Raw genomic sequence first — 26,138 nt, 5'->3', positions numbered from 1 at the left:
CTGTATCTTCTCTCTTTCTCTGTATCTTCTCTGTATCTTCTCTCTTTCTCTGTATCTTCTCTGTATCTTCTCTCTTTCTCTGTATCTTCTCTGTATCTTCTCTCTTTCTCTGTATCTTCTCTGTATCTTCTCTCTTTCTCTGTATCTTCTCTCTTTCTCTGTATCTTCTCTGTATCTTCTCTCTTTCTCTGTATCTTCTCTGTATCTTCTCTCTTTCTCTGTATCTTCTCTGTATCTTCTCTCTTTCTCTGTATCTTCTCTGTATCTTCTCTCTTTCTCTGTATCTTCTCTGTATCTTCTCTCTTTCTCTGTATCTTCTCTGTATCTTCTGTATCTTCTCTTTCTCTGTATCTTCTCTGTATCTTCTCTCTTTCTCTGTATCTTCTCTCTTTCTCTGTATCTTCTCTCTTTCTCTGTATCTTCTCTCTATCTTCTCTGTATCTTCTCTCTTTCTCTGTATCTTCTCTGTATCTTCTCTATATCTTTTCTCTACCATCTCTCTATCTTCTCTGTCTTCTCTCTATCATCTCTCTGTCTTCCCTCTTTTTCTCCAGATGTAATAATGAGAACGAGTGGTTTCAGATCCACGAGAACATCATACGGAAGTCCAGCACAAAGTACTCAGCCCCTAGCACCAACTATGGTACATATGATGATCATTCATCCTCTGGGGCCAGGGTTTTGGTCCGTTCCATTTCAATGGCAATCAATTCAGGAAGTAATTGGAATTCCATTTCAAGAACTTGAGAAATCCTCATTGAAGAAAAATGGTTTTCCATTTTTTTTATTGAAATGGCAATTAGTCTCCTAAATTGACTGAATTGAAATGGACTTCTAGAACATTACATGTTAAAGGATGTGAATAACCAACTGACAAAGAAGGTAAAGTATATAGAACGTTTTGTTTCAGCTTTGAGACAGACGCTACCGGCCATATCTGTCTTAGAGGTCCTCCAAGGTTAAATCAGATATTCATTGTCATAATGGCGTATTGATCACCATGACTATGTCAATCAGCATTAAGGATAAGCTGAAGGAAAGGGCTCTCATTATTGACGTTTCACTGCACATGTACTGGATACATCCACAATGTGATGGTGCAGAGGAAATGTGTTCTGTGGTTCCACATGTCAGTTGAAACAGACCTCCATTTTATTTAGACTGATAGAATGTCTGTATTGCATGCATCTTCATGTTGCTCAGTATTGTCTTTCTAGTGCTTCACACTGGTATATTTCTGTAGCATAATATGAGTCACTGAATTCCGTCATCTTGTCTTGTTCCATACCCTTCTCTCTTTTTCTATTCCTAATGCCACCCCACCTTTTTTCTCTCTTCTTTCCTCGCTGTGACTTTATCTCTCCATCCATGCTCCTGTCTGTCTCTTCCTCCCCCGCACTCTGACTAATGTCCCTTAAATACCCCTCTATTCCTCCCTCCTCTCTTTCTCTCTCTTTCATTCTCTCTCCTCTCTCTTTCTCTATCCCTTATCCTTCTCCTCCCTCTCCCTCCCCTCTCCCTCTTCCCTTTCCCCTCCCTCCCTCCCTCCCTCCCTCCTCCCTCCCTCCCTCCCTCCCTCCCTCCCTCCCTCCCTCCCTCCCTCCCTCCCTCCTCCCTCCCTCCCTCCCTCCCTCCCTCCCTCCCTCCCTCCCTCCCTTCACTCCCTCCCTTCACTCCCTCCCTCCATCCCTCTCTCCCTCCCTCTCCATCACTTCCCAGGCCTCATCATCTCTCTACAGCTGCTGCGGGGGGAGCTGGACCAGATCAGGAGGGAGAACCAGGCTGTGTTCAGCAGGGCTCTGGCCATCACACGCAAACTGGGCTTCCCTGATGTCATCATGCCAGGTGAGGGGTAGGGGATAGGGAGTAGTTGGTAGGGGATAGGGAGTAAAGGGTAGGGTGTAGGGGATAGGGAGTAGTTGGTAGGGTGTAGGGGATGGGGAGTAGAGGGTAGGGGATAGGGAGTAGAGGGTAGGGTGTAGGGGATAGGGGATAGGGAGTAGAGGGTAGGGTGTAGGGAGATGGTAGGGGTGAGGGTAGGGAGTGAGGGTAGGTGTAGGGAGTAGAGGGTAGGGGATAGGGAGTAGAGGGTAGGGATAGGGGAAGGGTAGGGAGTAGAGGTAGGGTAGGAGTAGGGGTAGGGTGTAGGGGATAGGGAGTAGAGGGTAGGGTAGGGGATAGGGAGAAGAGGCAGGGGTAGATGGTAGGGTGTAGGGAGTAGAGGGTAGGGGATAGGGAGTAGAGGGTAGGGTGAGGGGTAGAGGGTAGGGTGTAGGGGTAGGGTGTAGGGGTAGAGGTAGGGTGTAGGGATAGGGAGTGTAGGGTAGGGATAGGGGATAGGGTAGGGTGTAGGGGGTAGGGAGTAGGGGTAGGGAGTAGAGGGTAGGGTGTAGGGAGTAGACAGGGTGTAGGGATAGGGATTAGAGGGCATGTAGGGAGTAGAGGGTAGGGGTGTATGGGATAGGGGTAGAGGGTAGGGTGTAGGGGGCAGAGGAGGTAGATGATAGGGAGTAGAGGGTAGGGGATAGGGGGCAGAGGGTAGGGTGTAGGGGTCAGGGTAGGGTAGGGAGTAGAGGTAGGGTGTAGGGGTAGAGGGTAGGGTGTATGGGATAGGGATTAGGGGTAGGGTGTAGGGAGTAGAGGGGTAGAGGGTAGGGGATAGGGAGTAGAGGGTAGGGATAGACGTAGTTGGTAGGGTGTAGGGGTAGAGGATAGTAAGGTAGAGGGTATGGTGTAGGGAGTAGAGGGTAGGGGATAGGAGTAGAGGGTAGGGATAGGGAGTAGAGGGTAGGTGTAGGGGTAGAGGGTAGGGGTGTAGGGAGTAGAGGGTAGATAGGGAAGTGAGGGTAGATGGTGTAGGGGGTAGAGGGTATAGGATAGCTAGAGGCGTAGGGGTAGGGAGTAGAGGGTAGGTGCTAGGGATAGGGACAGAGGGTAGGTATAGGAGTAGCTGGTAGGATAGGGGTAGAGGGCAGATGAGGGAGTAGAGGGTAGAGATAGAGAAGTGTAGGAAGAGGGTCCAGTAGATGGGGGATAGGAGTTGGTAGGATAGAGAGTAGAGGGTAGGGTTTTTCTCTCTAGGGTGATAGGGGGCAGAGATAGGGATAGGTAGGTAGCAGAGTAGGGATAGGAGCAGAGGGCAGGGAATAGAAGTAGAGGGCAGGGGGTAGGGGCAGAGATAGGGAAGTAGAGGGTAGGGATAGGGAGTGTTGGTAGGAATAGGAGTAGTTGGTAGGGGATAGGGAAGTAGGGAAGGAAGTAGAGGGGATAGGAGTAGTTGGTAGGTGTAAAGAGGATAGAGCAGAGGGTAGAGGGCAGGAGTAGGAGTGTAGGGGGTAGAGATAGGGGAGTAGATTGGATAGGGATTAGGGAGGTAGGGATAGGAGTAGAGGGTAGGGTGTAGGGGGCAGAGGGTAGGGATAGGGAAGTAGGGTAGGGGTAGGAGTAGTGTGAGGGATAGGGGGTAGAGGATAGGATAGGAGCAAAGGGCAGGGGGTAGGGTGTAGGGGTAGGGATAGGGAGTAGTTGGTAGGGATAGGGAGTAGAGGGTAGGGGATAGGGGAGTAGAGGGTAGGGTGTAGGGGTAGGTAGTATTGGGTAGGGGATAGGGAGAAGAGGGTAGAAATAGGAGGAGGGGTAGATAGGCCTAGGATAGAGTGTAGGGATAGGGATTGAGCATTGGGTAGGGGGATAGAGGCTAGAGGGTAGGGTGTAGGAGTAGGGTAGGGTGTATGGGATAGGGAGTAGAGGTAGGGTAGGGAGTAGGGTGTAGGGTGTATGGGATAGGGATTATAGGGTAGGGGGTAGGGAGTAGAGGGTAGGGGTAGGGTAGGGATAGGGAGTAGAGAAGCAGAGGTAGGGTGTAGGGAGGTTGGTAGGGTGTATAGGATAGGGAGTAGAGGGTAGGGTGTAGGGAATAGGGAGTAGTTGGTAGGGTAGGAGTAGAGGGTAGGGTAGGGGCAGAGGGTAGGGTGTAGGGAGTAGAGGGTAGGGTGTATGGGACAGGGATTAGAGGGTAGGGTGGGTAGGGATAGAGGTAGGGTAGGGGATAGGAAGATAGGTGTAGGGGTAGAGGGTGTAGGGATAGGGAGTAGAGGGTAGGGTAGTAGGGATAGGGAGTAGCTGGTAGGAGATAGGGGTAGGGTAGGGTGTAGGGGGTAGAGGGAGGGGAGTAGAGGGTAGGGTGTATGGGATAGGGATTAGAGGGTAGGGTGTAGGGTGTAGGGGATAGGGAGTAGTTGGTAGGAGATAGGGGAGGGTAGGGTGTCAGGGGGTAGAAGGGCAGGGGTAGGAGTAGAGGGCAGGGATATGGGATAGGGAGATAGAAGGTAGGCAGTAGGGCAGAGGGGATAGAGGGTAGGGGATAGAGGATAGGGTAGGGATAGATGTAGGGGTAGTAGGGTGTAGAGGATAGGGGTAGAGGGTAGGGGGTAGGGAGGTAGAGGGTAGGGGATAGGGAGTAGGGTAGTAGGGGGTAGGATAGGGAGTAGGGGTAGGGGGCAGATGTAGCAGGTAGGGTAGGGGTAGGGCAGGGTGGGGTAGGGATAGGGGGGTAGGAGAGATAGAAAGGCAGGATAGGGGATAGGGATAGGATAGGAGCAGGTGGTAGGGGATAGGGCAGTAGGGCAGGGGTAGGATAGGGAGTAGAGGGTAGGGGTGTAGGGTAGAGGGTAGGGTGTAGGGGATAGGATTAGAGGGCAGGGGGTGAGATAGGGAAGTAGGGGGCAGAGGGGATAGGGAGTAGAGGGTAGGGTGTATGAGGATAGGGCAGGGGTAGGGTGTAGGGAGTAGAGGCAGGGGTAGGGGCAGGAGGAGGGCAGGGGTAGGGGAGGGTAGGGATAGGGAGTAGAGGGCAGGGGGCAGAGGGCAGGGGCAGGGGGATAGGGAGTAGATAGATAGGGGTAGAGGGTAGGGGGCAGATGAGTAGAGGGGGATAGGAGTAGAGGAGGGGGTAGATTGGGATAGGGAGATAGAGGGTAGGGATAGAGGAGTAGGGGTAGACAGGATAGGGATAAGTGCAGGGGCAGTTGGTAGGGTAGACAGGAAGAGGGTAGGGTGTAGGGATAGGGAGTAGGGGCAGATAGGGTAGGGTGTAGAGGATAGGGTAGTAGAGGATAGTGTAGGGATAGTTGGTAGGTTAGGGGATAGGGGGCAGAGGTAGGGGGGGAGGGTAGGGGTGTAGGAGTAGAGGGCAGGGTGTATGGGATAGGGATTATAGGGTAGGGCGTAGGAGTAGAGGGTAGGTGTAGGGGATAGGGAGAGGGCAGGGGGTAGGGGATAGGGAGTAGGGCAGAGGAGATAGGAGTAGATAGGTAGGGATAGGAGCAGAGGGCAGGGGAGGGATAGAGGTAGTGTAGATATGGATAGGGGTGGTAGTGTAGGGTGATAGGGGAGATAGAGGGTAGGGGTAGGGATAGGAGTAGAGGGTAGGGATAGGGGATAGGGGCAGAGGGCAGGGATAGGGGTAGGGGTAGGGGCAGTAGGGTAGGGGATAGGGGGAGCAGGTTAGGGTGTAGGGATAGGGAGTAGAGGGTAGGGGCAGGGAGGATAGGGTAGGGGATAGGGTAGATGGTAGGGTGGGGGGGTAGGGTAGGGAGTAGAGGGCAGGGGATATGGAGTAGGGTAGGGGATAGGAGTAGAGGGTAGGGTGATAGGGAGTAGAGGTAGGGCAGGGGGGATAGGGAGCAGATGGTAGGGGATAGGGAGTAGAGGTAGGGGGTGTAGTGGATAGGAGCAGAGGCAGGGGGCAGGGGATAGGGGTAGGAGCAAAGGGTAGGGGTAGGTGGCATAGGTAGGGTAGGGATAGGGAGTAGGGCAGGGTGTAGGGGTAGAAGGGATGGGCAGGGAAGTAGATGCAGAGGCAGGGGATAGGAGCAGAGGGCAGGGGTAGGGGATAGGAGCAGATTAGGGGGGGTATGGTGTAGGGGATAGGGAGAGGGCATGGAGTAGGGTAGGGGGCAGGGATAGGGCGATAGGCAGGGGGTAGAGGGTAGAAGTGGCAGATAGACAGGATAGAGCAGATAAAGGGTAGCAGGGATAGGGGGATAGGGAGTAGATGGGCAGGAGATGGGCAGAGGATAGAGGAGTAGGAGTGGGAGAGGGTAGGATAGGGAGCAGAGTGGCAGGGGCAGAAAGGTAGGGGCAGAGGGATAGGGGTAGGGATAGAGAAGAGGGCAGGGAAGTAGGAGGGTAGGAATAGGAGGGCAGGGGGATAGGGGTAGATGGATAGGGATAGAGGGTAGGGATAGAGATAGGGGCAGGGAGATAGGCAGTGTAGGGAGTAGGGATAGATAGAGAGCAGAGGGTAGGTAGGGATAGGAAGTAGATAGGGAGTAGGAGTTAGGGATAGGATAGAGGGCAGGGCAGATGGCAGGGTAGAGGATAGAGGTAGGGATAGGGAAGCAGATAAGTAGAGCAGGGGTAGGAATAGATTAGGCAGGGGATAGGGAGCAGATGGTAGGGGATAAGAGGGCAGGGATAGGGGTAGGGGATAGGGTGTAGGGAGTAGTTGGTAGGGTGTAGGGATAGGAAGTAGAGGAGTAGGGTGTAGGGAGTAGGGGCAGGGTGCAGGGGATAGGGAGGTAGTTGGCAGGAGATGGGGGCAGATAGGCAGGGCAGGGTAGAGGGCAGGGTGTAGGGGATGGGCAGGGATAGGGCAGATGGCATGTATAGGATAGAGTATAGGTAGGGCATTAGGGCAGGGGCAGACTAGGGAAGCAGATAGTGAGAGTAGAGGGGTAGGGTGTAGGGAGATAGGGTGTGGGATAGGGAGCAGAGGGTAGGGCAGATGGGACAGGGAGTAGTTGGTAGGAGATAGGGGCAGAGGGCAGGGTGTCAGAGGGTGTAGGGTAGATAGGGGTGTACAGGATAGGATTAGAGGGTAGGGTGAGCAGGTAGGGAGTGTAGGGGATAGGGCAGGGGTGGGTGTAGGGAGCAGTTGGTAGGGTGTAGGGATAGGGAGTAGAGGGTAGGGGCAGGGATAGGGAGTAGTTGGTAGGAGATAGGGGGCAGATAGGCAGGGTGTCGGGGGCAGATAGGCAGTCGGGGAGTAGAGGGTAGGGGTAGGGAGTAGAGGGTAGGGTGTAGGGATAGACAGAGGGTAGGGTGTAGGGTAGGGGATAGGGAGTAGTTGGTAGGAGATAGGGGCAGAGGGCAGGGTGTCAGGGGCAGAGGGCAGGGTGTAGGACAGGATTAGAGGGCAGGGGATAGGAGTAGAGGGTAGGGGATAGGAGCAGGGCAGGGTGTAGGGGGAAGCAGAGGGCAGGGATAGAGATAGAGGGTACAGAAGATAAGTGTAGGCAGAGGGATAGGGGGCAGGGAGACAGGAGCAGCAGAGGGCAGGGGGATAGGATAGTTGGTAGGGATAGGGCAGAGATTAGGCAGGGATAGATAGGAGATAGAGTGGCAGGATAGGAGCAGAGGGTAGGGGATAGGGGATAGGGATAGGGAGAGGAGGGATAAAGAGGGCAGGGTGCAGGGGCAGATAGGGCAGGGGATAGGGAGCAGATGGCAGGCAGGGGGCAGGAGGGGCAGAGGAGGCAGGGTGTAGGGGGTAGGAGGGAGCAGATGGGTAGAGGGTAGGGAGACAGAGCAGGAGGCAGGGCAGATGGCAGAGGGTAGGGGGGCAGATAGAGGGCAGGGGATAGATGGCAGGGTAGATAGGATAGGGGGTAGGGAAGGGTGTAGAGGGTAGAAAGGTAGGGTGTAGGGATAGGAGAGAGGTATGGGTAGGGGGCAGATGATAGGAGATAGGGGCAGGAGTAGGAGGCAGGGGGAGCAGAGGGTAGGGGCAGGGGATAGGGATAGTGTGGCATGAGCAGGCAGGGTAGCTGGCAGGGCCTAGGGCAGATGGTAGGGCAGGGGGGGGCAGAGGGCAGGGAGCAGATCGGGAGAGGAGGATTAGTAGGGATGCAGGGATAGATGGCAGTGGGCAGGGATAGGAGCAGATGGCAGGAGTAGAGGGGGACAGGGGGCAGGAGCAGAGGCAGAGGGCAGGGTGTAGAGGATTGATAGGGAGTAGAGGGCAGGGAGACAGGGGCAGAGGGTAGGGTGTAGGGGTAGAGGGTAGGTGCAGGGCAGAGTAGGGCAGGGTAGAGTAGAGGGGGGCAGAGGGCAGGGCAGGGGCAGGGTAGGGTAGGGAGAGCAGGGTAGGGTGTAGGGGATAGGATAGAGGGCAGGGGCAGGAGTGATAGTCCAGGGGATAGAGGATAGAGAGCAGAGGGCAGGGTGACAGGGAGAGTTGGCAGGGCGCAGGGGCAGATGAGGGCAGGGGATAGGGAGTAGCTGGCAGGGGGTAGATGGAGATGGAGGGTAGGGATAGAGAGGGACAGGGGTGTATGGGATAGGATTAGAGGGTAGGGCAAGTGCAGGGTGTAGGGGATAGGGAGCAGGGGGCAGGGACAAGGAGCAGGTAGGGGCAGATGGGCAGAGGGTGCAGGGTGCATGACAGAGCAGATGGCAGGAGACAGGGGCAGAGGGCAGGAGCAGGGGCAGAGGGTAGATGGCAGGGGGCAGGGCAGGGACAGGGAGATAGAGGGCAGAGGGCAGGGTAGGGATAGAGTGGAGAGATAGGGTGTAGGGCAGTGATAGTGACAGAGGGCAGGGGATCTGCAGGGGGCAGGGATGAGTAGATAGTAGGGGTAGAGGGCAGGGATAGGGATAGAGCAGGGGGCAGAGGGTAGGGAGGGCAGGGAGGGATAGAGCAGAGGGTAGGGGGCAGACAGAGGCAGGATAGGGCAGGGCAGGGGCAGAGGGGGGCAGATGACAGGAGCAGACAGGATAGGGAGCTGGTAGGGCAGGGTTAGGGGTAGATGATAGGCAGGTGATAGGACAGGGAGCAGCTGGCAGGGCGCAGGATGGAGCAGATAAATAGGGTGCAGGGCAGATAGAGGAGGGTATTAGGGGGCAGAGGGCAGGGGCAGGGACAGATGCAGATAGGCAGCAGGGGCAGATGGGTAGGGGATAGAGCAGAGGGCAGGGTGCAGGGGGCAGATAGGGAGTGTAGAGAGATGGCAGGGGCAGAGGGCAGGGGCAGATATACAGGTGGCAGGGGGGCAGGGGGTAGATAGGAGGCAGGAGGGTAGGGGGCAGAGGGCAGGGGTAGATAGGGAGGGCAGGGGGCAGAGGGCAGGGGCAGGCAGGACAGAGGATAGGGGGCAGAGGGAGGATAGGGGGTAGATAGGATAGTGATGATAGGGCAGGGATAGGGTGTAGAGTGGTAGGGTGTAGGGATAGGGCAGATAGGTAGGGTAGGAGATAGGAGAGGAGCCACCAGGGTGTAGGGATAGGAGTAGAGGTTAGGGCAGCAGGGGATAGGAGAGTTGCAGGAGATTGATAGGGTGTAGGGGTAGATATGGGAGCAGAGGGGGGTGTATGGGGGATCATAGAGGGCGGGTAGGGAGGGTAGAGGGTAGAGGGCAGAGTGATGGGCAGGGTAGGAGATGATAGGAGCAGATAGGAAAGTAGAGGAGCTGGCAGGGATAGGCAGATGGGCAGGGATAGAGGCAGAGGGGATAGGAGCAGAGGGGCAGGACAGCAGAGGGCAGGGCAGGAGGTAGAGGGCAGGATAGGAGCAGAGGGTAAGGGATAGAATAGATAGGATAGGGAGCAGATGGCAGGGAGGGGGCAGATGGCAGACAGATAGGCAGGGGCAGATGGGCAGGCAGGGGATGGACAGGGGAGCAGATAAGAAAGTGACAGAGGGCAGAGGGGCAGAGCAGGTGGGCAGGGCAGAGGGTAGGCAGGCATGATTGGGGATAGAGCAGCTGGCAGGATAGGGCAGAGGGCAGGGACAGAGGGGCTAGGAGGCAGTAGGGGGCAGGGTAGAGCAGAGGGCAGGGGGGCAGATGAGGGCAGGGGCAGATGGCAGGGGGCAGGGGGCAGATGGCAGGGGGTAGGGCAGATAGGGTGCAGGGCAGAGGGCAGGGCATGGACAGGATTAGATGGGCAGGGGCAGGGACAGGGAGCAGATGGCAGGGGCAGATAGACAGGGCAGAGGGTAGGACAGGAGCAGATGGGCAGGGGGAGGGCAGGGGCAGGGATGAGGAGATAGAGGGCAGGGGGATAGATGGGCAGGGCAGATGATAGGCAGGCAGGCAGATAGGCAGATACAGATAGGGTAGATGGGGCAGACAGGCAGCAGTGCAGGGGCAGATAGGGGCATAGGGGGCAGATGGCAGAGGAGCAGACAGGTAGGGCAGGGATAGTGCAGATGGTAGGGTGTAGGAGCAGAGCAGAGAGGGGTGCAGGGGATAGGAGCAGAGGGTAGGGTAGGAGCAGAGGGCAGGGATAGGGGCAGAGGATAGAGCAGAGGGGCAGGGAGTAGGGATAGGGGAGCAGATGGCAGGGACAGGAGCAGATAGGACAGGAGCAGAGGCAGGGCGCAGGGCAGATAGACAGGCAGATGGGCAGGGGCAGGGTAGGGGGATAGGGCGTCTCAGGGATAGAGCAGAGGGTAGGACAGAGCAGATGGGCAGGGTGTAGAGGGAGCAGATGGGCAGGGGCAGGGACAGAGCAGATGGGCAGGGGCAGAGGGCAGGGTGATAGGAGCAGAGGGCAGGGGTGCAGGGGAGTGGGCAGGCGGTGAAAGGGAGCAGGGCACAGGGGCAGATGTAGGGACAGAGGATAGGGCAGAGGGTAGGGGCAGATGGTAGGGATAGGAGCAGATGGGTAGATAGGAGCAGAGGGCAGGGGGCAGATGGTAGGGGCAGAGGGCAGGGGTAGATAGGAGGAGGGCAGGGGCAGAGTGGCAGGGGGCAGATGAGAGATAGGTTGGCAGTAGTTGGGCAGGGCAGATGCAGGGGGTAGATGATAGGGGATTGGTAGGGGCAGGAGATAGGTAGGGCATAGATAGAGCAGATGGTAGGGGTAGGGATAGAGGGTAGACAGGATAGGTGTAGATAGGTTAGGGATAGGGAGTAGTGGTAGGGGATAGGAGAGAGGGCAGGTAGGGCAGATAGGGCAGGGCATGAGCAGAGGGCAGGGGGCATGTGGACAGAGCAGATGGGCAGGGGCAGAGGGCAGGGCAGGGATAGAGCAGAGGCAGGGTGCAGGGGGCAGGGATGGCAGAGGAAGTAGATAGGGGATAGGGAGCAGAGGGTAGGGGTAGAGGGTAGGGATAGAGCAGAGGGCAGGGGGTAGAGGGTAGGGTGTAGAGCAGATAGAGGGCAGGGATAGAGCAGATGGCAGCTGGCAGACCTGAGAGGGCAGGGGCAGATAGAGCAGATAGAGGGCAGGGCAGATAGAGCAGATGGCAGGGGGCAGATACAGGTGTAGAGATAGCAGATGGGCAGGGCAGATGGGGGTAGGGAGCAGCTGGCAGGGGCGTGGGGATAGGGAGCAGATAGAGGGCAGGCAGGATTGGGGGCAGAGGGCAGGGGGAGCAGCTGGTAGGAGATAGGGGATAGGGCATTGCAGATGGCAGGGGGCAGAGAGGGGGCAGATGGGCAGGGATAGATAGCAGAGGGTAGGGTGGGGGCAGAGGGCAGGGGCAGGAGACAGGCAGGGGTAGGGATAGGGGCAGAGGGCAGGGTGTAGAGCAGAGGTAGGTGCAGGATAGGATAGATGGCAGGGGATAGGAGCAGAGGGCAGGGGGCAGAGGGCAGGGATAGGAGCAGATGGGCAGGGGGCAGAGGGTAGGGTGTAGGATAGATAGGGGCAGGTGTAGATAGGTTAGGGGTGTAGGCAGATAGGGAGAAGCTGGGCAGGGCAGGGGGCAGATATGGGTGTAGAGCAGAGGGCAGGGTGTAGGGATAGGAACCAGAGGGCAGTGTAGGGAGCAGATGGGGGTGAGGGATAGACAGATAAGGAGCAGAGGGTAGGGTGTAGGGGCAGATGGGGGCAGATTAGGACAGACGGCAGGAGCAGAGGCAGGGAGATGACAGCAGTAGGGATAGGAGCAGAAAAGCAGATTAGAAAGATAGGGATAGGCAGATAGGGGGCAGGGGATAGATAGGAGGGCAGGGGGCAGATATGGAGGGCAGATGGCAGGGGAGCAGAGGGCAGGGGCAGATGTAGGGGCAGGGATAGGAGCAGAGGGTAGGGGTAGAGGGCAGGGGCAGCATAGAGGGATAGATGGTTTGAGGCAGGAGCAGAGGGCAGGGGAGAGGGAGATTAGTGATAGCCTGGACAGGGTGTAGAGAGGGCAGATAGGGGCATAGACAGGCAGAGGGCAGGGAGGCAGATAGGCAGGGGGGCAGGGACAGAGGGCAGGGGTAGGATAGAGCAGATTAGGGCAGCTGGCAGGGGGGCAGATGGTAGGGATAGGAGATAGAGGGCAGGGTGCAGATGGGCAGGGTAGAGGGTAGGGGATAGAGCAGATGGAGGGCAGGGATGGCAGGGGCGCAGACAGGAGCAGAGGGTGCAGGGCAGATCATAGAAAGAGGCAGAGGGCAGGGAGGACAGATAGGCAGGAGCAGATGGCAGGGCGCAGAGCAAAGAGGGCAGGGTGTAGATTGGGACAGATGGCAGGGCAGGGATAGGGCAGCAGGGCAGGAGGGGCAGGGGGCAGGATAGACAGAGGGCAGGCGTGACAGGGGCAGATGGCAGGGCGCAGATAGGAGCAGATAAGATGCAGGGGAGAGGGCAGGGGTCAGGGAGGAGATAGGGGGCAGGGGTGGGGACAGGAGCAGATGGCAGGGGGCAGATAGCAGGGTAGATGATGATGGGCAGGGGTGTAGATTGGCAGGGTAGGGATAGAGCAGAGGGCAGGTGGCAGATGGGCAGGCAGATGGGTAGGAGGAGCAGGAGGGTAGAGGCGTAGATAGGCAGGGGATAGAGATGGTAGGCAGGGGCAGATAGGGGCAGGGGACAGGGTAGGGGGTAGATGGGCAGGGGGAGCAGAGGGCAGGGGTGCAGATAGGAGAAGAGAGTAGACACCGGTGACAGGGACAGATAGGGCAGGGCAGGGTGTAGATGGCATAGGAGCAGAGATAGGGGAGTAGGGAGTAGGAGGGATGCATGATGTAGGATAGGAGAGGGCGTAGGGATAGAGCAGATAGGGACAGTAGATAGGGCAGGGGGCAGATACAGAGCAGAGGGCAGAGGGTAGGGGATAGGAGCAGATTTAGGGGTAGAGGTAGGGTGTAGGGAGCAGAGGGAAGTAGGATAGAGCAGATAGGCAGGGACAGGCAGCAGATGGCAGGGGGCGCAGGGCAGATGATTTAGGCAGATGGCAGGATTGCGATAGGGACAGGGAGAGATTAGAGCAGATAGGATAGACAGATAGGCAGGGTGCAGGGCAGAGCAGAGGAGGGCAGGGTGGGCAGGGGGCAGAGAGGCAGGGTGCAGGGATAGGACAGATGGCAGGGTAGAGGGCAGGTGGGATAGAGCAGATAGGGTAGGGGCAGGGATTGCAGATGACAGAGGCAGATAGGCAGGGTGCAGGGATAGCAGATAGGAGCAGATAGGCAGGGCAGGGGACAGGGAGCAGATAGGCAGGGGCAGAGGGCAGAGGGCAGGATAGGGGTAGGCAGGGGCAGGGGCAGATAGGCAGGGGCAGATGGGCAGGGCAGATGGGCAGGAGGGAGCAGAGGGGGGCAGATGGCAGATGGGCAGGGAGCAGAGGGCAGGGGCAGGCAGGGGCAGATGCAGAGTGCAGGATAGAGCAGAGGGGGGCAGAGGGCAGGGGATAGGCAGGGACAGGGTGCTAGGAGCAGCCAGGCAGTAGGGGACAGATAACAGGCGCAGGGATAGGGCAGATTGTGGAGAGATGGCAGGGCAGATATCCAAGGCAGCAGATGGGTAGATAGAGCAGCTGGTAGAGGGGCAGATGGCAGGGCAGAGCAGATAGCAGGGGATAGACTAGGAGGGCAGGAGGGGAGCAGATAGTTAGTAGACAGAGGCAGGATAGGGCAGGGTGCAGGGGGCAGATGATTGATGAGGGGAAGGGAGTGGAGGGTAGGGAAGCCATAGGATAGGAGCTGAGGGCAGTAGGGGATAGGAGTAGAGGGTAGGGATAGGAGTAGCAGGGTGGCTAGGGGCAGAGGATAGAGATGGCAGGGGGCAGGGAGTGGGCAGGGGATGGCAGACAGAGCAGAGGGCAGGGGTGCAGATGGCAGGGGGCGGAGAGCAGATAGAGGGCAGGGGGATAGGGCAGGGGATACAGGGTGCAGACAGTCATGGCAGGGGGCAGAGGGTAGGGTAGATAGATAGGAGCAGCTGAGAAGTAGAGGGCAGATAATAGGTAGAGCAGGGGGGCAGAGTGGCAGGGGATAGTGCAGGGATAGGAGCAGATGGCAGGGGCAGGGGCAGGGGATAGACAGAGGGTAGGGGCAGAGGGCAGGGGCAGAGGCAGGGTAGAGGGCAGGGGCAGGGAGGGATGGGATAGATGGGTAGGGGGCAGGGGGATAGGACAGAGGGCAGGGGGCAGAGACCTGCAGGGGGCAGATAGGGCAGGGCAGGGTGCAGGGGCAGAGGGCAGATGGGATAGGGAGAGGGCAGGGTAGGGCAGAGGGCAGGGGCAGAGGGTAGGGCAGAGGGTAGGGGTGCAGGGGATAGAGCAGAGGGCAGGGGTAGAGGGCAGGGGGACAGGAGCAGAGGGCAGGGGGGGGCAGATAGGGGGCAGAGGATAGGCAGAGGGATAGGTGTAGGGCAGGGAAGAGCAGATGGCAGGTGGCAGGGTGGAAGGCAGAGGCAGACAGAGCAGATAGGCAGGCAGTAGGGAGGGATAGAGCAGAGGGCAGTTAGATAGTAAAGATGCAGGGATAGGGCAGGGAGCAGAAGCTGAGGGGTGATAGAGCAGAGGGATAGATAGAGCAGCTGGCAGGAGATATGGGGCAGAGGGCAGGGTGGGCAGAGGGCAGAGGGCAGAGGGTGTAGGAGAGGGCAGGGGCAGGGGATTATAGTAGGCATAGGAGCAGAGTGGTGGGTGTATAGGATTAGAGGGTAGAGAGTAGAGGGTAGGTGTAGGGTAGGGGTGTAGGGGATAGGAGCAGAGGGTTAGGGTGTAGGGATAGAGTAGTTGGTAGGGAGACAGGGGGTAGAGGGTAGGTGTAGGGGTAGAGGGCAGGGTGTAGGGATAGAGGTAGAGATGTATGGGATAGGGGCAGGGTAGGGCAGATAGGGGGAGGGAGGGTAGGGGGGGATAGGGAGTAGAGGGTAGGGGGTAGGGAGTAGAGGGTAGGGTGTAGGGAGTAGTTGGTAGGGTGTATGGGATAGGGAGCAGGGGTGTAGGGGATAGAGGTTGGTAGGAGATAGGGGTGATAGGTGCAGAGGGCAGGGGGTAGGGTGGGGCAGATGGGTGATGGGATAGGGATTAGGGTAGGGGTGTAGGGGTAGAGGGCAGGGTGCAGGGGAGGGGGTAGGGGCAGAATAAAATGTAGGGGATAGTTGGTAGGGTGTATGGGATTAGGGGCAGAGGGCAGGGTGTATGGGATAGGGAGTAGTTTGATAGGGAGATAGGGGATAGGGTAGGGTGAGGGGGTAGAGGTAGGAGGATAGTCAGAGGTAGAGGGGGGCAGTGTAGGGAGCAGGGCAGGGTGTATGGGATAGGGCAGAGCAGATAGGGTGTAGGGTGTAGGGCAGGGGATAGGGGAGTAGTTGGTAGGAGGAGATAGGGGGTAGATAGGGGTAGAGATGGTAGGGGCAGGAGGTGCAGGGATAGGGATAGAGGGTAGGGGATAGGGGGAGAGGGTAGGGTGTAGGGAGTAGAGGGTAGGGGTGTAGGGGATAGGGAAGTAGGGAGATAGGGGATAGGGAGGGGTAGAGGGGTAGGGTGTAGGGAGTAGGGGATAGGGAGTAGTTGGTAGGGGATAGGGAGTAGAGGGATAGAGGGACAGAGGATAGGGGATAGGTAGTAGTTGGTAGGGTGTAGGGGTGAGGATAGAGGAAGGGAGGGTAGGATGTAGTTGGGCTGGTAGATAGGGTAGGGGATAGGGAGTAGAGGTTAGGGGATAGGGAGTAGTGGGTAGGGTAGGGGTAGAGGGTGAGGGGTAGGGGGGTGAGGGTAGGGGGGGTAGGGATAGGGAGTAGAGGGTAGGGTGTAGGGGGTGAGGGTAGGGTGTAGGGATTAGGTAGGGTAGGGTGTAGGGGGTAGAGTGGTCGGGGATAGGGAAATGTAGAGGGTAGGGGGCAGAGGGTAGGGTGTAGGGGATAGGGCAGATAGGAGGGTATGGGCAGAGGGCAGGCAGGGATAGGAGTAGAGGGCAGGGGGTAGAGCAGAGGGTAGGGGGGAGGGCAGGATAGGGGATAGAGTAGAGGGCAGGGGCAGAGAGGGTAGGGGATAGGGAGTAGAGGGCAGGGGGACAGAGGGTAGAGGATAGGGAGGCAGAGCAGGCAGGGACAGGGCAGATGTAGAGGATAGGGGGTAGGGGCTAGGGTGTAGGGAGTAGTTGGAGATGTGCAGGGGATAGGGCCAGATAGGGTAGGGTGAGGGGAGGGAGGATAGGGGCAGATGGGCACAGATAAGGATAGGGGAGAGGTTAGACAGAGCAGAGGTTAGGAGATAGTTGGTGCAGGAGATGGGGGGTAGAGGGTAGGGTGTAGGGGGTAGATGGTAGGGTGCAGGAGCAGAGGGTAGGGTGTATGGGATAGGATTAGGGTAGGGATGTAGAGAGATGGCAGGGTCCAGGGTGTAGAGGATAGAGAGCAGAGGGCAGGGCAGGGGGTAGAGGATAGGGAAGTAGGGGAAGGGTAGGGGTAGATAGGTAGGGGATAGGGTAGTTGATAGGGGGTAGGGGTAGGGTAGGGGGTAGGGGGGTAGAGGTAGAGGAAAGTAGTAGGTGTATGGGTGTTAGGGGTAGGGATAGGGAGAGGTAGGGTAGGGATAGGAGCAGAGGGGTAGGGGATAGGGAGTAGTTGGTAGGGGGGATAGGGGCAGAGGGTAGGGGGCAGAGGGGGCAGAGGGTAGATAGGGGGTAGGGGATAGGGAGTAGAGGGTAGGGGGGTAGGAGGGTGGGGATAGGAGCAGGGTAGGGGGTAGGGGTAGGGGGGCAGAGGGCAGGGTGCAGGGGATAGGGTGGAGGCAGTTGGTAGGGTGTAGATTAGGGAGTAGAGGGTAGGGTGTAGGGGATAGGAGCAGATGGCAGGGGTAGGGTGTAGGGGGCAGGGAGGGAGGTTAGGGTGTAGGGGATAGGGAGTAGTTGGTAGGAGAGGGGCAGAGGTAGGTTGCAGAGGGTAGGGGTAGAGTGGGGTAGGGTGTAGAGCACAGTAGGTTAGGTGTAGAGGGCAGATTAGCAGAGGGTAGGGGGTAGGGGATAGGGAGTAGTTGGGCAGGGTGCAGGGTGCAGGGGCAGAGGGCAGGGTGTGGAGCAGGGCAGGGGGGATAGGGATTAGAGATGGGTGTAGGGCAGTAGGGGGGTAGGGTGTAGGGGAGAGGAGTAGGGATAGGGGATAGGGATGGAGGGAGGGGGTAGATAGAGCAGGAGGGCAGTGTGGGTAGAGGGCAGGGGGGAGAGGAGCAGGGGGTAGAGATAGGGCAGGGATAGGGTAGGGAGCAGGGGGCAGGGTGTAGGGGATAGGAGCAGAGGTTAGGGGGTAGGATAGGGGTAGAGGTAAGTGTAGGATAGGGAGTAGAGGGTAGATAGGGATTAGAGGGGTGTAGGGAAGTAGGGGATAGGGGTAGGGTGTGAGATAGGAGAGGTAGGGGATAGGGAGTAGGGGTAGGGTGTAGGGTAGGGGATAGAGGGCAGGGTGTAGGGGCAGGGGGAGGGTAGAGGTTAGGGGATAGGGATAGAGGGTAGGGATGGGTAGGGGATAGGGATAGAGCAGGTAGGGTGTAGGGGGTAGATAGGGAGTAGAGGGAAGGGGGTAGGGAGTGAGGGTAGGGATAGGATAGTCAGGGAAGGGGCAGGGGATAGGGAGTAGAGGTAGGGATAGTTGGTAGGGGGTAGGGATCAGATGACAGGGTGCAGGGGATAGGGAAGAGGGTAGTTGGTAGATGAGAGATAGGGGCAGTAGGCATAGGCAGAGTTGGCAGGGGGCAGGGGATAGGGAGGGGGATAGAGGGTAGGGGATAGAGGGGGAAGAGTTGGTAGGTGGTAGGGATAGGGGTAGTTGGTAGAATAGAGGGTAGAAGGTAGGGGGCAGAGGGCAGGTGTAGGGGATAGGGAGGAGAGCTGGTAGGGTGTAGGGGTAGGGTGTAGGGGATAGGAGCAGTTGGTAGGAGATAGGGGGCAGAGGGTAGGGCAGAGGGGCTAGATAGGGTGTAGAGGGCAGGGGGGAGGCAGTGCAGAGGGTAGGGGAGGGAGTAGTTGGTAGGGGAGAGGGAGGTAGGGGGTAGGGGGATAGGGAGTAGAGGGTAGGGGATAGGTAGTAGTAGGTAGGGTGTAGGGGGTAGAGGAGAGGGGTAGGGTGGGGGTAGGAGTGGAGAGGGGATAGGGAGTAGGGGATAGGGATAGAGGTAGGGATAGGGGGTGAGGGTAGGGCAGAGGGCAGGGGATAGGGAGTAGGGGCAGGGTGTAGGGGGCAGAGGAGTGAGGGGGACAGGGGGGAGTAGGGATAGGGCAGGGTAGGGTGTAGGGGATAGGGAGTAGAGGTAGGGTGTGGGGGTAGAGGGTAGGGTGTAGGGGATAGGGTAGGGGAGTGGGGGTAGGGATAGGAGGGAGAGGGTAGGGGTAGAGGGCAGGTGTAGGGATAGAGGAGGGTAAGTAGAGCAGGGCAGGGGCAGGGGATGATGAGCAGAGGGGGGGCAGGTGGTAGACGGAAGGGGGTAGAGGGTAGGGGATAGGGAGTAGGGTAGGGGCAGAGGGGCAGGGGGCAGGGGATAGGCAGTAGCAGGCAGGGGATAGGGGGGGAGAGATAGGAGTAGAGGGATAGGGGTAGGGAGTAGTTGGTAGGGTGTAGAGGGGATAGGGATAGAGGGTAGGGTAGAGGATAGGGTAGGTAGTTGGGGGTAGAGGGTAGGGTGTAGGGGTAGATAGAGTAGGGGGGGGTAGGGTGTAGAGAGAGGGTAGGGTGTGGGAGTAGCTGGAGGGTGTATGGGATAGGGATTAGACCTGGTATAGGAGTAGAGGGTAGATAGAGCAGAGGGTAGGGGCAGAAGGTAGGAGTGTAGGGAAGTAGTTGGTAGGGAGGAGAGCAGATGGGGGCAGGAGTGTAGATAGGAAGTAGTAGTAGGAGACAGGGGCAGAGGGCAGGGGAGGGGCAGAGGGGTGCAGAGTGGCAGATGGATAGGGATAGGAGCAGGGTGTAGGGATAGGGGAGGTGTAGGAGGATAGAGGATAGGGGTAGGGATAGGTAGTAGGAGTAGGGTGTAGGGGTGTATAGAGGAGAGGGTAGGGGGTAGGGAGTGGAGGGTAGGGGATAGGAGTAGTTGGTAGGGGATAGGGGTAGGGTAGGGGATAGGAGTAGAGGTTGAGGGATAGGGCAGGAGGGTAGGGGATAGGGAGTAGAGGGTAGGGTGTAGGGGTAGAGGGTAGGTGTAGGGATAGGATAGGGAGTAGGGGGTAGGGTGTAGGGGGGTAGAGGGTAGGGGGTAGAGGGAGGGCGTAGGGGAGCAGAGGGTAGGGTGTAGGGGTAGACAGGTAGAGGGTAGGGGATAGGGGGCAGAGGGTAGGGTGGGCAGGGGGCAGAGGGTAGGGTGTAGGGGATAGGGGTAGAGGGTAGGGGTGGATAGGGGATAGGGATAGGGTGAGGGTAGGGGGTGAGGTAGATGGTGTAGGGGATAGGGAGATGGGTATGGGTGGGGGTAGGGGGGTAGGGCAGATAGGGAGATAGGGCAGGGTAGGGTAGATGGTGGGGGCAGAGGGTAGGGTGTAGGGGGTAGGGCAGGGGTAGGAGCAGAGGGCAGGGGTAGCAGGGGGTAGAGGGTGAGGGAAGGGGATAGGGAGTAGAGGGTGTAGGGGTAGAGATGGGGGTGTAGGGGATAGGGAGTAGAGGGCAGGGGGCAGGGTAGGGTGTAGAGGATAGGGGATAGGGGATAGGGTGGGCAGGGTGTAAGTAGTTGGATGGGTGTAGGGGATAGGGAGATAGGGCAGGGCAGATGATGGAAGAGGGCAGGGCAGAGGGTCGGGTGCTGGAGCAGATAGGGCAGAGGGTAGGGGACAGAGCAGAGGGGATAGGGATTAGGGCAGATGAGCAGAGGGGTAGGGTGTAGAGGGGATAGGGAGGATAGGGCAGAGGGCAGGGGGCAGGGGGCAGAGGGCAGGGGGTAGGGGATAGGGAGTAGATAGGTAGGGGGTAGAGGGTAGGGGGTAGAGGATAGGGGTAGATGGGGGTAGGGGACAGAGGGCAGGGTGTAGGGGATAGGGAGTAGAGGGTAGGGGTAGAGGGATAGGGGTAGAGGGTGGGGGTAGAGGGGTAGGGTGTAGGGATAGGAGTAGGGCATATGGGAGAGGGATAGAGGGTAGAGGGTAGGGGATAGGGAGTAGAGGGTAGGGGTAGGGGGATAGGGCAGAGGGTAGGGGGCAGAGAGGGTAGGGTAGGGATGTAGGGGGGTAGAGGATAGGGCAGAGGGAAGGAAGGGGGATAGGAGTAGAGGGCAGGGGATAGAGCAGAGGGGGGATAGGGAGTAGTTGGTAGGGATAGGGAGTAGAGGGTAGGGGATAGAGCAGAGGCAGGGAGGAGAGAGTAGGGTTAGGGGTAGGGGGTAGGGGATAGGAGTAGGGGCAGGGGGTAGGGGATAGGGGAGGGTAGGGGATAGGGAGTAGAGGTAGGGGATAGGGAGTAGGAGGGTAGGGGGTAGGGTAGTAGAGGGTAGGGGATAGGGGTAGAGGGTAGGGATAGGGGAGCAGAGGTTAGGGGGTAGGGGGTAGGGATAGGAGCAGAGGGTAGGGGGTAGTTGGTAGGGGTAGGGGGGGATAGGGAGTAGAGGGTAGGGAGTAGGGGATAGGGAGTAGTTGGTAGGGATAGGGGTAGAGGGTAGGTGTAGGGGGCAGAGGGTAGGGGTAGGGAGCAGAGGGTAGGGGTAGGGATAGGAGGTTAGAGGGTAGGGGCAGGGGGCAGAGGGTAGGGGGTAGGGGATAGGGAGTAGAGGGTAGGGGATAGGAGTAGAGGGTAGGGGTAGGGGGGTAGAGGATAGGGGTAGGGATAGGGGTAGGTAGGGTAGAGGGTAGGGGGATAGAGGGTGGGGATAGGGGCAGGGATAGAGAGGGATAGGGGTAGGGGTAGGGGGTAGGGGATAGGGAGTAGAGAGGTAGGGTAGAGGGTAGGATAGGAGGATAGGGGGTAGGGGATAGGGTGTAGGGATAGGGTAGGGGATAGGGATAGGGGTAGAGGGTGGGGTAGGGTAGGGGATAGGGTAGGGGTAGGGGAGGGAGTAGGGGGGTAGAGGGTAGGGAGTAGGGTAGGGGATAGGGGGTAGAGGGTAGGGGGATAGGGGTAGGGGGAGAGGGAGTAGAGGGTAGGGGATAGGGAGAGGGTAGGGGTGTAGGAGTAGAGGTTAGGGTAGGGGGATAGGGAGTAGAGGGTAGGGGTGTAGGGGGAGGGTAGGGGATAGGGATAGGGTAGGATAGGGAGTAGAGGGTAGGGGGTAGATAGGGGGATGGATAGGGGTAGGGGGTAGGGGTAGGGATAGGGAGTAGGAGGATAGGGGAGTAGAGGGTAGTGGGGATAGGGAGTAGAGGGTAGGTGGTAGACCTGAAGGGGCAGAGGGTAGGGATAGAGGAGGGTAGGGTGTAGGGGTAGGATAGGGAGGAGTAGAGGGTAGGGGGTAGATTATAGGTGATAGGGAGTAGAGGGTAGGGAGTAGGGGGTAGGGAGTAGAGGTAGGGGATAGGGAGTAGAGGGTAGGGGATAGGGGAGGATAGGGGTAGGGTGTAGGGGATAGGGAGAGGGTAGGGTGTAGGGATAGGGTAGAGGGATAGGGGTAGTTGGTAGGGATAGGGGTAGCTGGTAGGGTGTAGGGGGGAGTAGAGGGTAGGGTGTAGGGTAGGGGTAGGGATAGGAGGAGGGACAGGGGGTAGAGGGTAGGGGATAGGGGGTAGAGGTAGGGTGTAGGGAGTAGAGGGTAGGGGATAGGGATAGGATTAGAGGGTAGGGTGGTAGGGAGTAGAGGGTAGGGTGTAGGGATAGGGAGTAGAGGGTAGGGTAGGGGAGGTGTAGGGAGAGTTGGTAGGGGAGGGGGATAGGGAGTAGAGGGTAGGGTGTAGGGGATAGGGAGTAGGGCAGGTAGGGGATAGGGGGTAGAGGGTAGGGTGTAGGGGTAGGTGGCAGGGGTAGGGGATAGGGAGTAGAGGGTAGGTGTAGGGGTAGAGGGTAGGGTGTAGGGGATAGGGAATTAGAGGGTAGGGTGTAGGGGGTAGAGGGTAGGGGTGTAGGGGGCGCAGGGAGTAGAGGGTAGGGGGTAGGGGTAGGGGATAGGGAGTAGAGGGTAGGGGTAGGGGTAGAGGGTAGGGTAGGGGGGGATGGTAGGGGTAGGAGGAGCAGAGGGTGGGAGGGTAGGGGAGGGTAGGGATAGGGAGCAGAGGGTAGGGGTAGGGGCAGGGGCAGGCAGGGGATAGGGAGTAGAGGGCAGGGGGTAGGGGGCAGAGGGATAGGGGGGGAGGGTAGGGGAGAGGGTAGGGGGTAGAGGGTAGGGGAGTAGAGGGAGTAGAGGGCAGAGGGTAGGGGATAGGGGTAGGGGTAGAGGATAGGGGGTAGGGATAGTAGTAGAGGGTAGGCAGAGTAGAGGGTAGGAGTAGAGGGTAGGGAGGGGATAGATGGTAGGGAGATAGGAGTAGAGGGTAGGGGTGAGGGCAGGGGTAGATGATAGGAGTAGAGGGGTAGGTGGTAGACGGAAGGGGGTAGAGAGGGCAGATAGGGAGTAGAGGGTAGGGTGTAGAGGGTAGATGGGTAGGGATAGGGAGTAGAGGGTAGGGGTAGTATAGGGGTAGGGGATTGGAGTAGAGGTAGGGTAGAGGGTAGGGAGTAGAGGGTAGGGCATAGGGATAGGGAGGGTAGGGGGATAGAGGGTAGGGCAGATAGGGGGCAGGGGATAGGGTTTAGTAGTTGGTAGGGTGTAGGGATAGGAGAGGGTAGGGTGTAGGGATAGGGAGTAGTTGGTAGGAGATAGGGTGTAGGGGTTAGGGTGTCGGGGGTGTAGAGGGAGTGGTAGGAGACAGAGGGGTAGGGTGTAGGGATAGGGGGTAGAGGGTAGGGTGTAGGGAGTAGGGGTAGGGTGTATGGGATAGGGAGTAGAGGGTAGGGGATAGGGAGTAGAGGGTAGGGTGTAGGGGGCAGAGGATAGAGGGTAGGGGTAGGGGTAGGGAGTAGGAGGGTTGGTAGGGTGTAGGGGATAGGGAGTAGAGGGTAGGGTGTAGGGGATAGGGAGTAGTTGGTAGGAGATAGGGGGTAGAGGGTAGGGTGTAGGGGGTAGAGGGTAGGGTGTAGGGAGTAGAGGGTAGGGTGTAGAGGGTAGGGGCTAGGGAGTAGAGGGTAGGGGATAGGGAGTAGGTGGTAGGGGATAGGGAGTAGAGGGTAGGGGATAGGGAGTAGAGGGTAAGGGATAGGTAGTAGTTGGTAGGGTGTAGGGGTAGATGATAGGCAGGGTGTAGGGGATAGGGAGTAGAGGGTAGGGGGTAGGATAGGAGGATGGCAGGGGGGGTAGGGTGTAGGGGATAGATGGATAGAGAGATGGGTAGGGGGTAGGGAGTAGAGGGTAGGGATAGGGGCAGATAGTAGGGGGGGTAGAGGAGTAGGGGATAGGGAGTAGAGGGATAGGTAGGGTAGTTGGTAGGGTGTAGGGGGTAGAGGGCAGGGGGTAGGAGTGGAGGGTAGGGATATAGGGAGTAGAGGGCAGGGGGAGGGTAGGGATAGGGAGCAGAGGGCAGGGGGCAGAGGGGTAGGGGGATAGGGATAGGGGGTAGGGATAGGGGGTAGAGGGTAGGGGTAGGGGTAGGGGGAGGGCAGAGGTGTAGGGGGTAGAGGGTAGGGGGCAGGGGTAGGGAGTAGAGGGTAGGGGTGTAGGGGGGTAGAGGTAGGGTGTAGGGATAGAGTAGAGGTAGGGTGTATGGGGTAGGGATAGATGGTAGAGGGTAGGGGGCAGAGGGTAGGGTGCAGGGGATAGGGAGTAGAGGGTAGATGGGAGAGGCAGGGTGTAGGGGGTAGAGGATAGGAGCAGAGGGTAGGGGGTAGACGGTAGGGATGGGGTAGAGGGTAGGGATAGGGAGTAGGGAGGGTAGAGGGTAGGGGATAGGTAGTAGTAGAGGGTAGGGGTAGAGGGATAGGGGGTAGAGGGTAGGGGGTAGGGGATGGGGGTATGGGATAGGGGTAGTTGATAGGATAGGTAGAGGGTAGGGGATAGGGAGTAGAGGTTAGGGGGGTAGAGGGTAGTGGGGTAGAGGATAGGGGAGGGGGGTGGGGTGTAGGGAAGAGCGTCTGGTAGACTTAAATGTAAATGTAAATGTAAATGTAGGGGGTAGAGGGTAGGGTGTAGGGGATAGGGAGTAGAGGGTAGGGTGTAGGGGGTATAGGGGGTTAGGGTGTAGGGGATAGGGAGTAGAGGGTAGGGGGTAGGGGATAGGAGTAGAGGGTAGGGGGTAGAGGGTAGGGGTAGGGGTAGGGGGTAGAGGGTAGGGGGTAGAGGGTAGGGGGTAGGGGGTAGGGGTAGGGGGTAGAGGGTAGGGGGTAGGGGGTAGGGGGTAGGGGGATAGGGGGTAGAGGGTAGGGGGTAGAGGGTAGGGTAGGGGATAGGGAGTAGAGGGTAGGGGGTAGGGGGTAGAGGGTAGAGGGTAGGGGATAGGGAGTAGAGGGTAGGGGGTAGAGGGTAGGGGGTAGAGGGTAGGGGATAGGGAGTAGAGGGTAGAGGTAGAGGGTAGGGGGTAGGATAGGGGGTAGGGGATAGGAGTAGGAGCAGTAAGGGAAGTGGTAGGGTGTAGGGGATAGGGATAGAGGTTAGGTGTAGGGGATAGGGAGTAGAGGGTAGGGTGTAGGGGGTAGAGGGTAGGGTGTAGGGATAGGGAGTAGATGGGTAGGGGGGTAGGCAGAGGGTAGCGTGTAGGGGATAGGGAGTAGAGGGTATGGAGTAGAGGGTAGGGTGTAGGGAGTAGTTGGTAGGGGTAGGGGATAGGGGGTAGAGGGTAGGGGTAGGGGAGGGGATAGGGGGTAGAGGGTAGGGGTAGGGGATAGAGCAGAGGGTGTAGGGGTAGGGGGTAGGGGAGGGTAGAGGGTAGGGTGTAGAGGGATAGGGGTAGGGTAGGGGTAGGGGATAGGGAGTAGAGGGTAGGGGGTAGAGGGTAGGGGGAGGGTAGTTGGTAGGAGATAGGGGGTAGGGGTAGGGTGTAGGGAGTAGATAGGGTGTAGGGGAGTAGAGGGTAGGGTGTAGGGATAGGGAGTAGGGGTAGGGGTAGGGGTAGGGGGTAGGGTAGGGTTAGGGAGTAGGGATAGGGGTAGAGGGTAGGGTGTAGGGGATAGGGAGTAGAGGGTAGGGGGTAGAGGGTAGGGGTAGGGGATAGGGTAGGGGGTAGGGGGGTAGGGGATAGGGAGATAGAGGGTAGGGGTAGAGGGTAGGGGGTAGAGGATAGGGTGTAGGGATAGGGAGTAGGGTAGGGGTAGGGGGTAGGGGATAGGGAGTAGGGTTAGTGTAGGGATAGGGGGCAGGGGTAGGGGATAGGGAGTAGAGGGTAGGTGGTAGACGGAAGGGGGTAGAGGGTAGGGGATAGGGAGTAGAGGGTAGGGGGTAGAGGGTAGGGGGTAGGGGATAGGGAGTAGAGGGTAGGGGGTAGAGGGTAGGGGGTAGGGGATAGGGAGTAGAGGGTAGGGGTAGAGGGTAGGGGAGTAGAGGGTAGGGGATAGGGAGTAGAGGGTAGGGGATAGGGTAGGGGGTAGAGGATAGGGGGTAGGGGATAGGGTTTAGGGAGTAGTGGGTAGGGTGTAGGGGATAGGGAGTAGAGGGTAGGGTGTAGGGGATAGGGAGTAGGGAGTAGTTGGTAGGGTGTAGGGGATAGGGAGTAGAGGGTAGGGTGTAGGGGATAGGGAGTAGTTGGTAGGAGACAGGGGGTAGAGGGTAGGGTGTAGGGGGTAGAGGGTAGGGTGTAGGGGAGTAGATAGGGTGGGTATGGGATAGGGGGGTAGAGGAGGGTGTAGGGAGTAGTTGGTAGGGTGTAGGGGATAGGGAGTAGAGGGTAGGGTGTAGGGGTAGGGTGTAGGGAGTAGTTGGTAGGGTGTAGGGGATAGGGAGTAGAGGTTAGGGTGTAGGGGATAGGGAGTAGTTGGTAGGAGATAGGGGGTAGAGGGTAGGGTGTAGGGGTAGAGGGTAGGGTGTAGGGTAGAGGGTAGGGTGTAGG

General features: G+C 58.3%; 1 protein-coding gene across 6 annotated transcripts in view; it reads left to right on the top strand.

The window, feature by feature from the left end:
- The window catches only part of LOC118360273 (dedicator of cytokinesis protein 3-like), a 126,386-nt gene that overhangs the window by 67,168 nt on the left and 33,080 nt on the right, over positions 1–26,138 (top strand). For all 6 annotated transcript variants that reach the window (XM_052481909.1, XM_052481905.1, XM_052481908.1 and 3 more), the window contains exons 13-14: positions 555–643; positions 1,720–1,845. In XM_052481909.1, coding sequence (XP_052337869.1) covers positions 555–643; positions 1,720–1,845 — 215 coding nt within the window. The remainder of the gene's footprint in view (positions 1–554; positions 644–1,719; positions 1,846–26,138) is intronic.

This window comes from Oncorhynchus keta, chromosome 27, assembly GCF_023373465.1.
Source record: "Oncorhynchus keta strain PuntledgeMale-10-30-2019 chromosome 27, Oket_V2, whole genome shotgun sequence".
Taxonomy (NCBI): domain Eukaryota; kingdom Metazoa; phylum Chordata; class Actinopteri; order Salmoniformes; family Salmonidae; genus Oncorhynchus; species Oncorhynchus keta.
The sequence above is the reverse complement of the archived record's forward strand: the minus strand, read 5'-3'. Positions and strand labels throughout refer to the sequence as shown.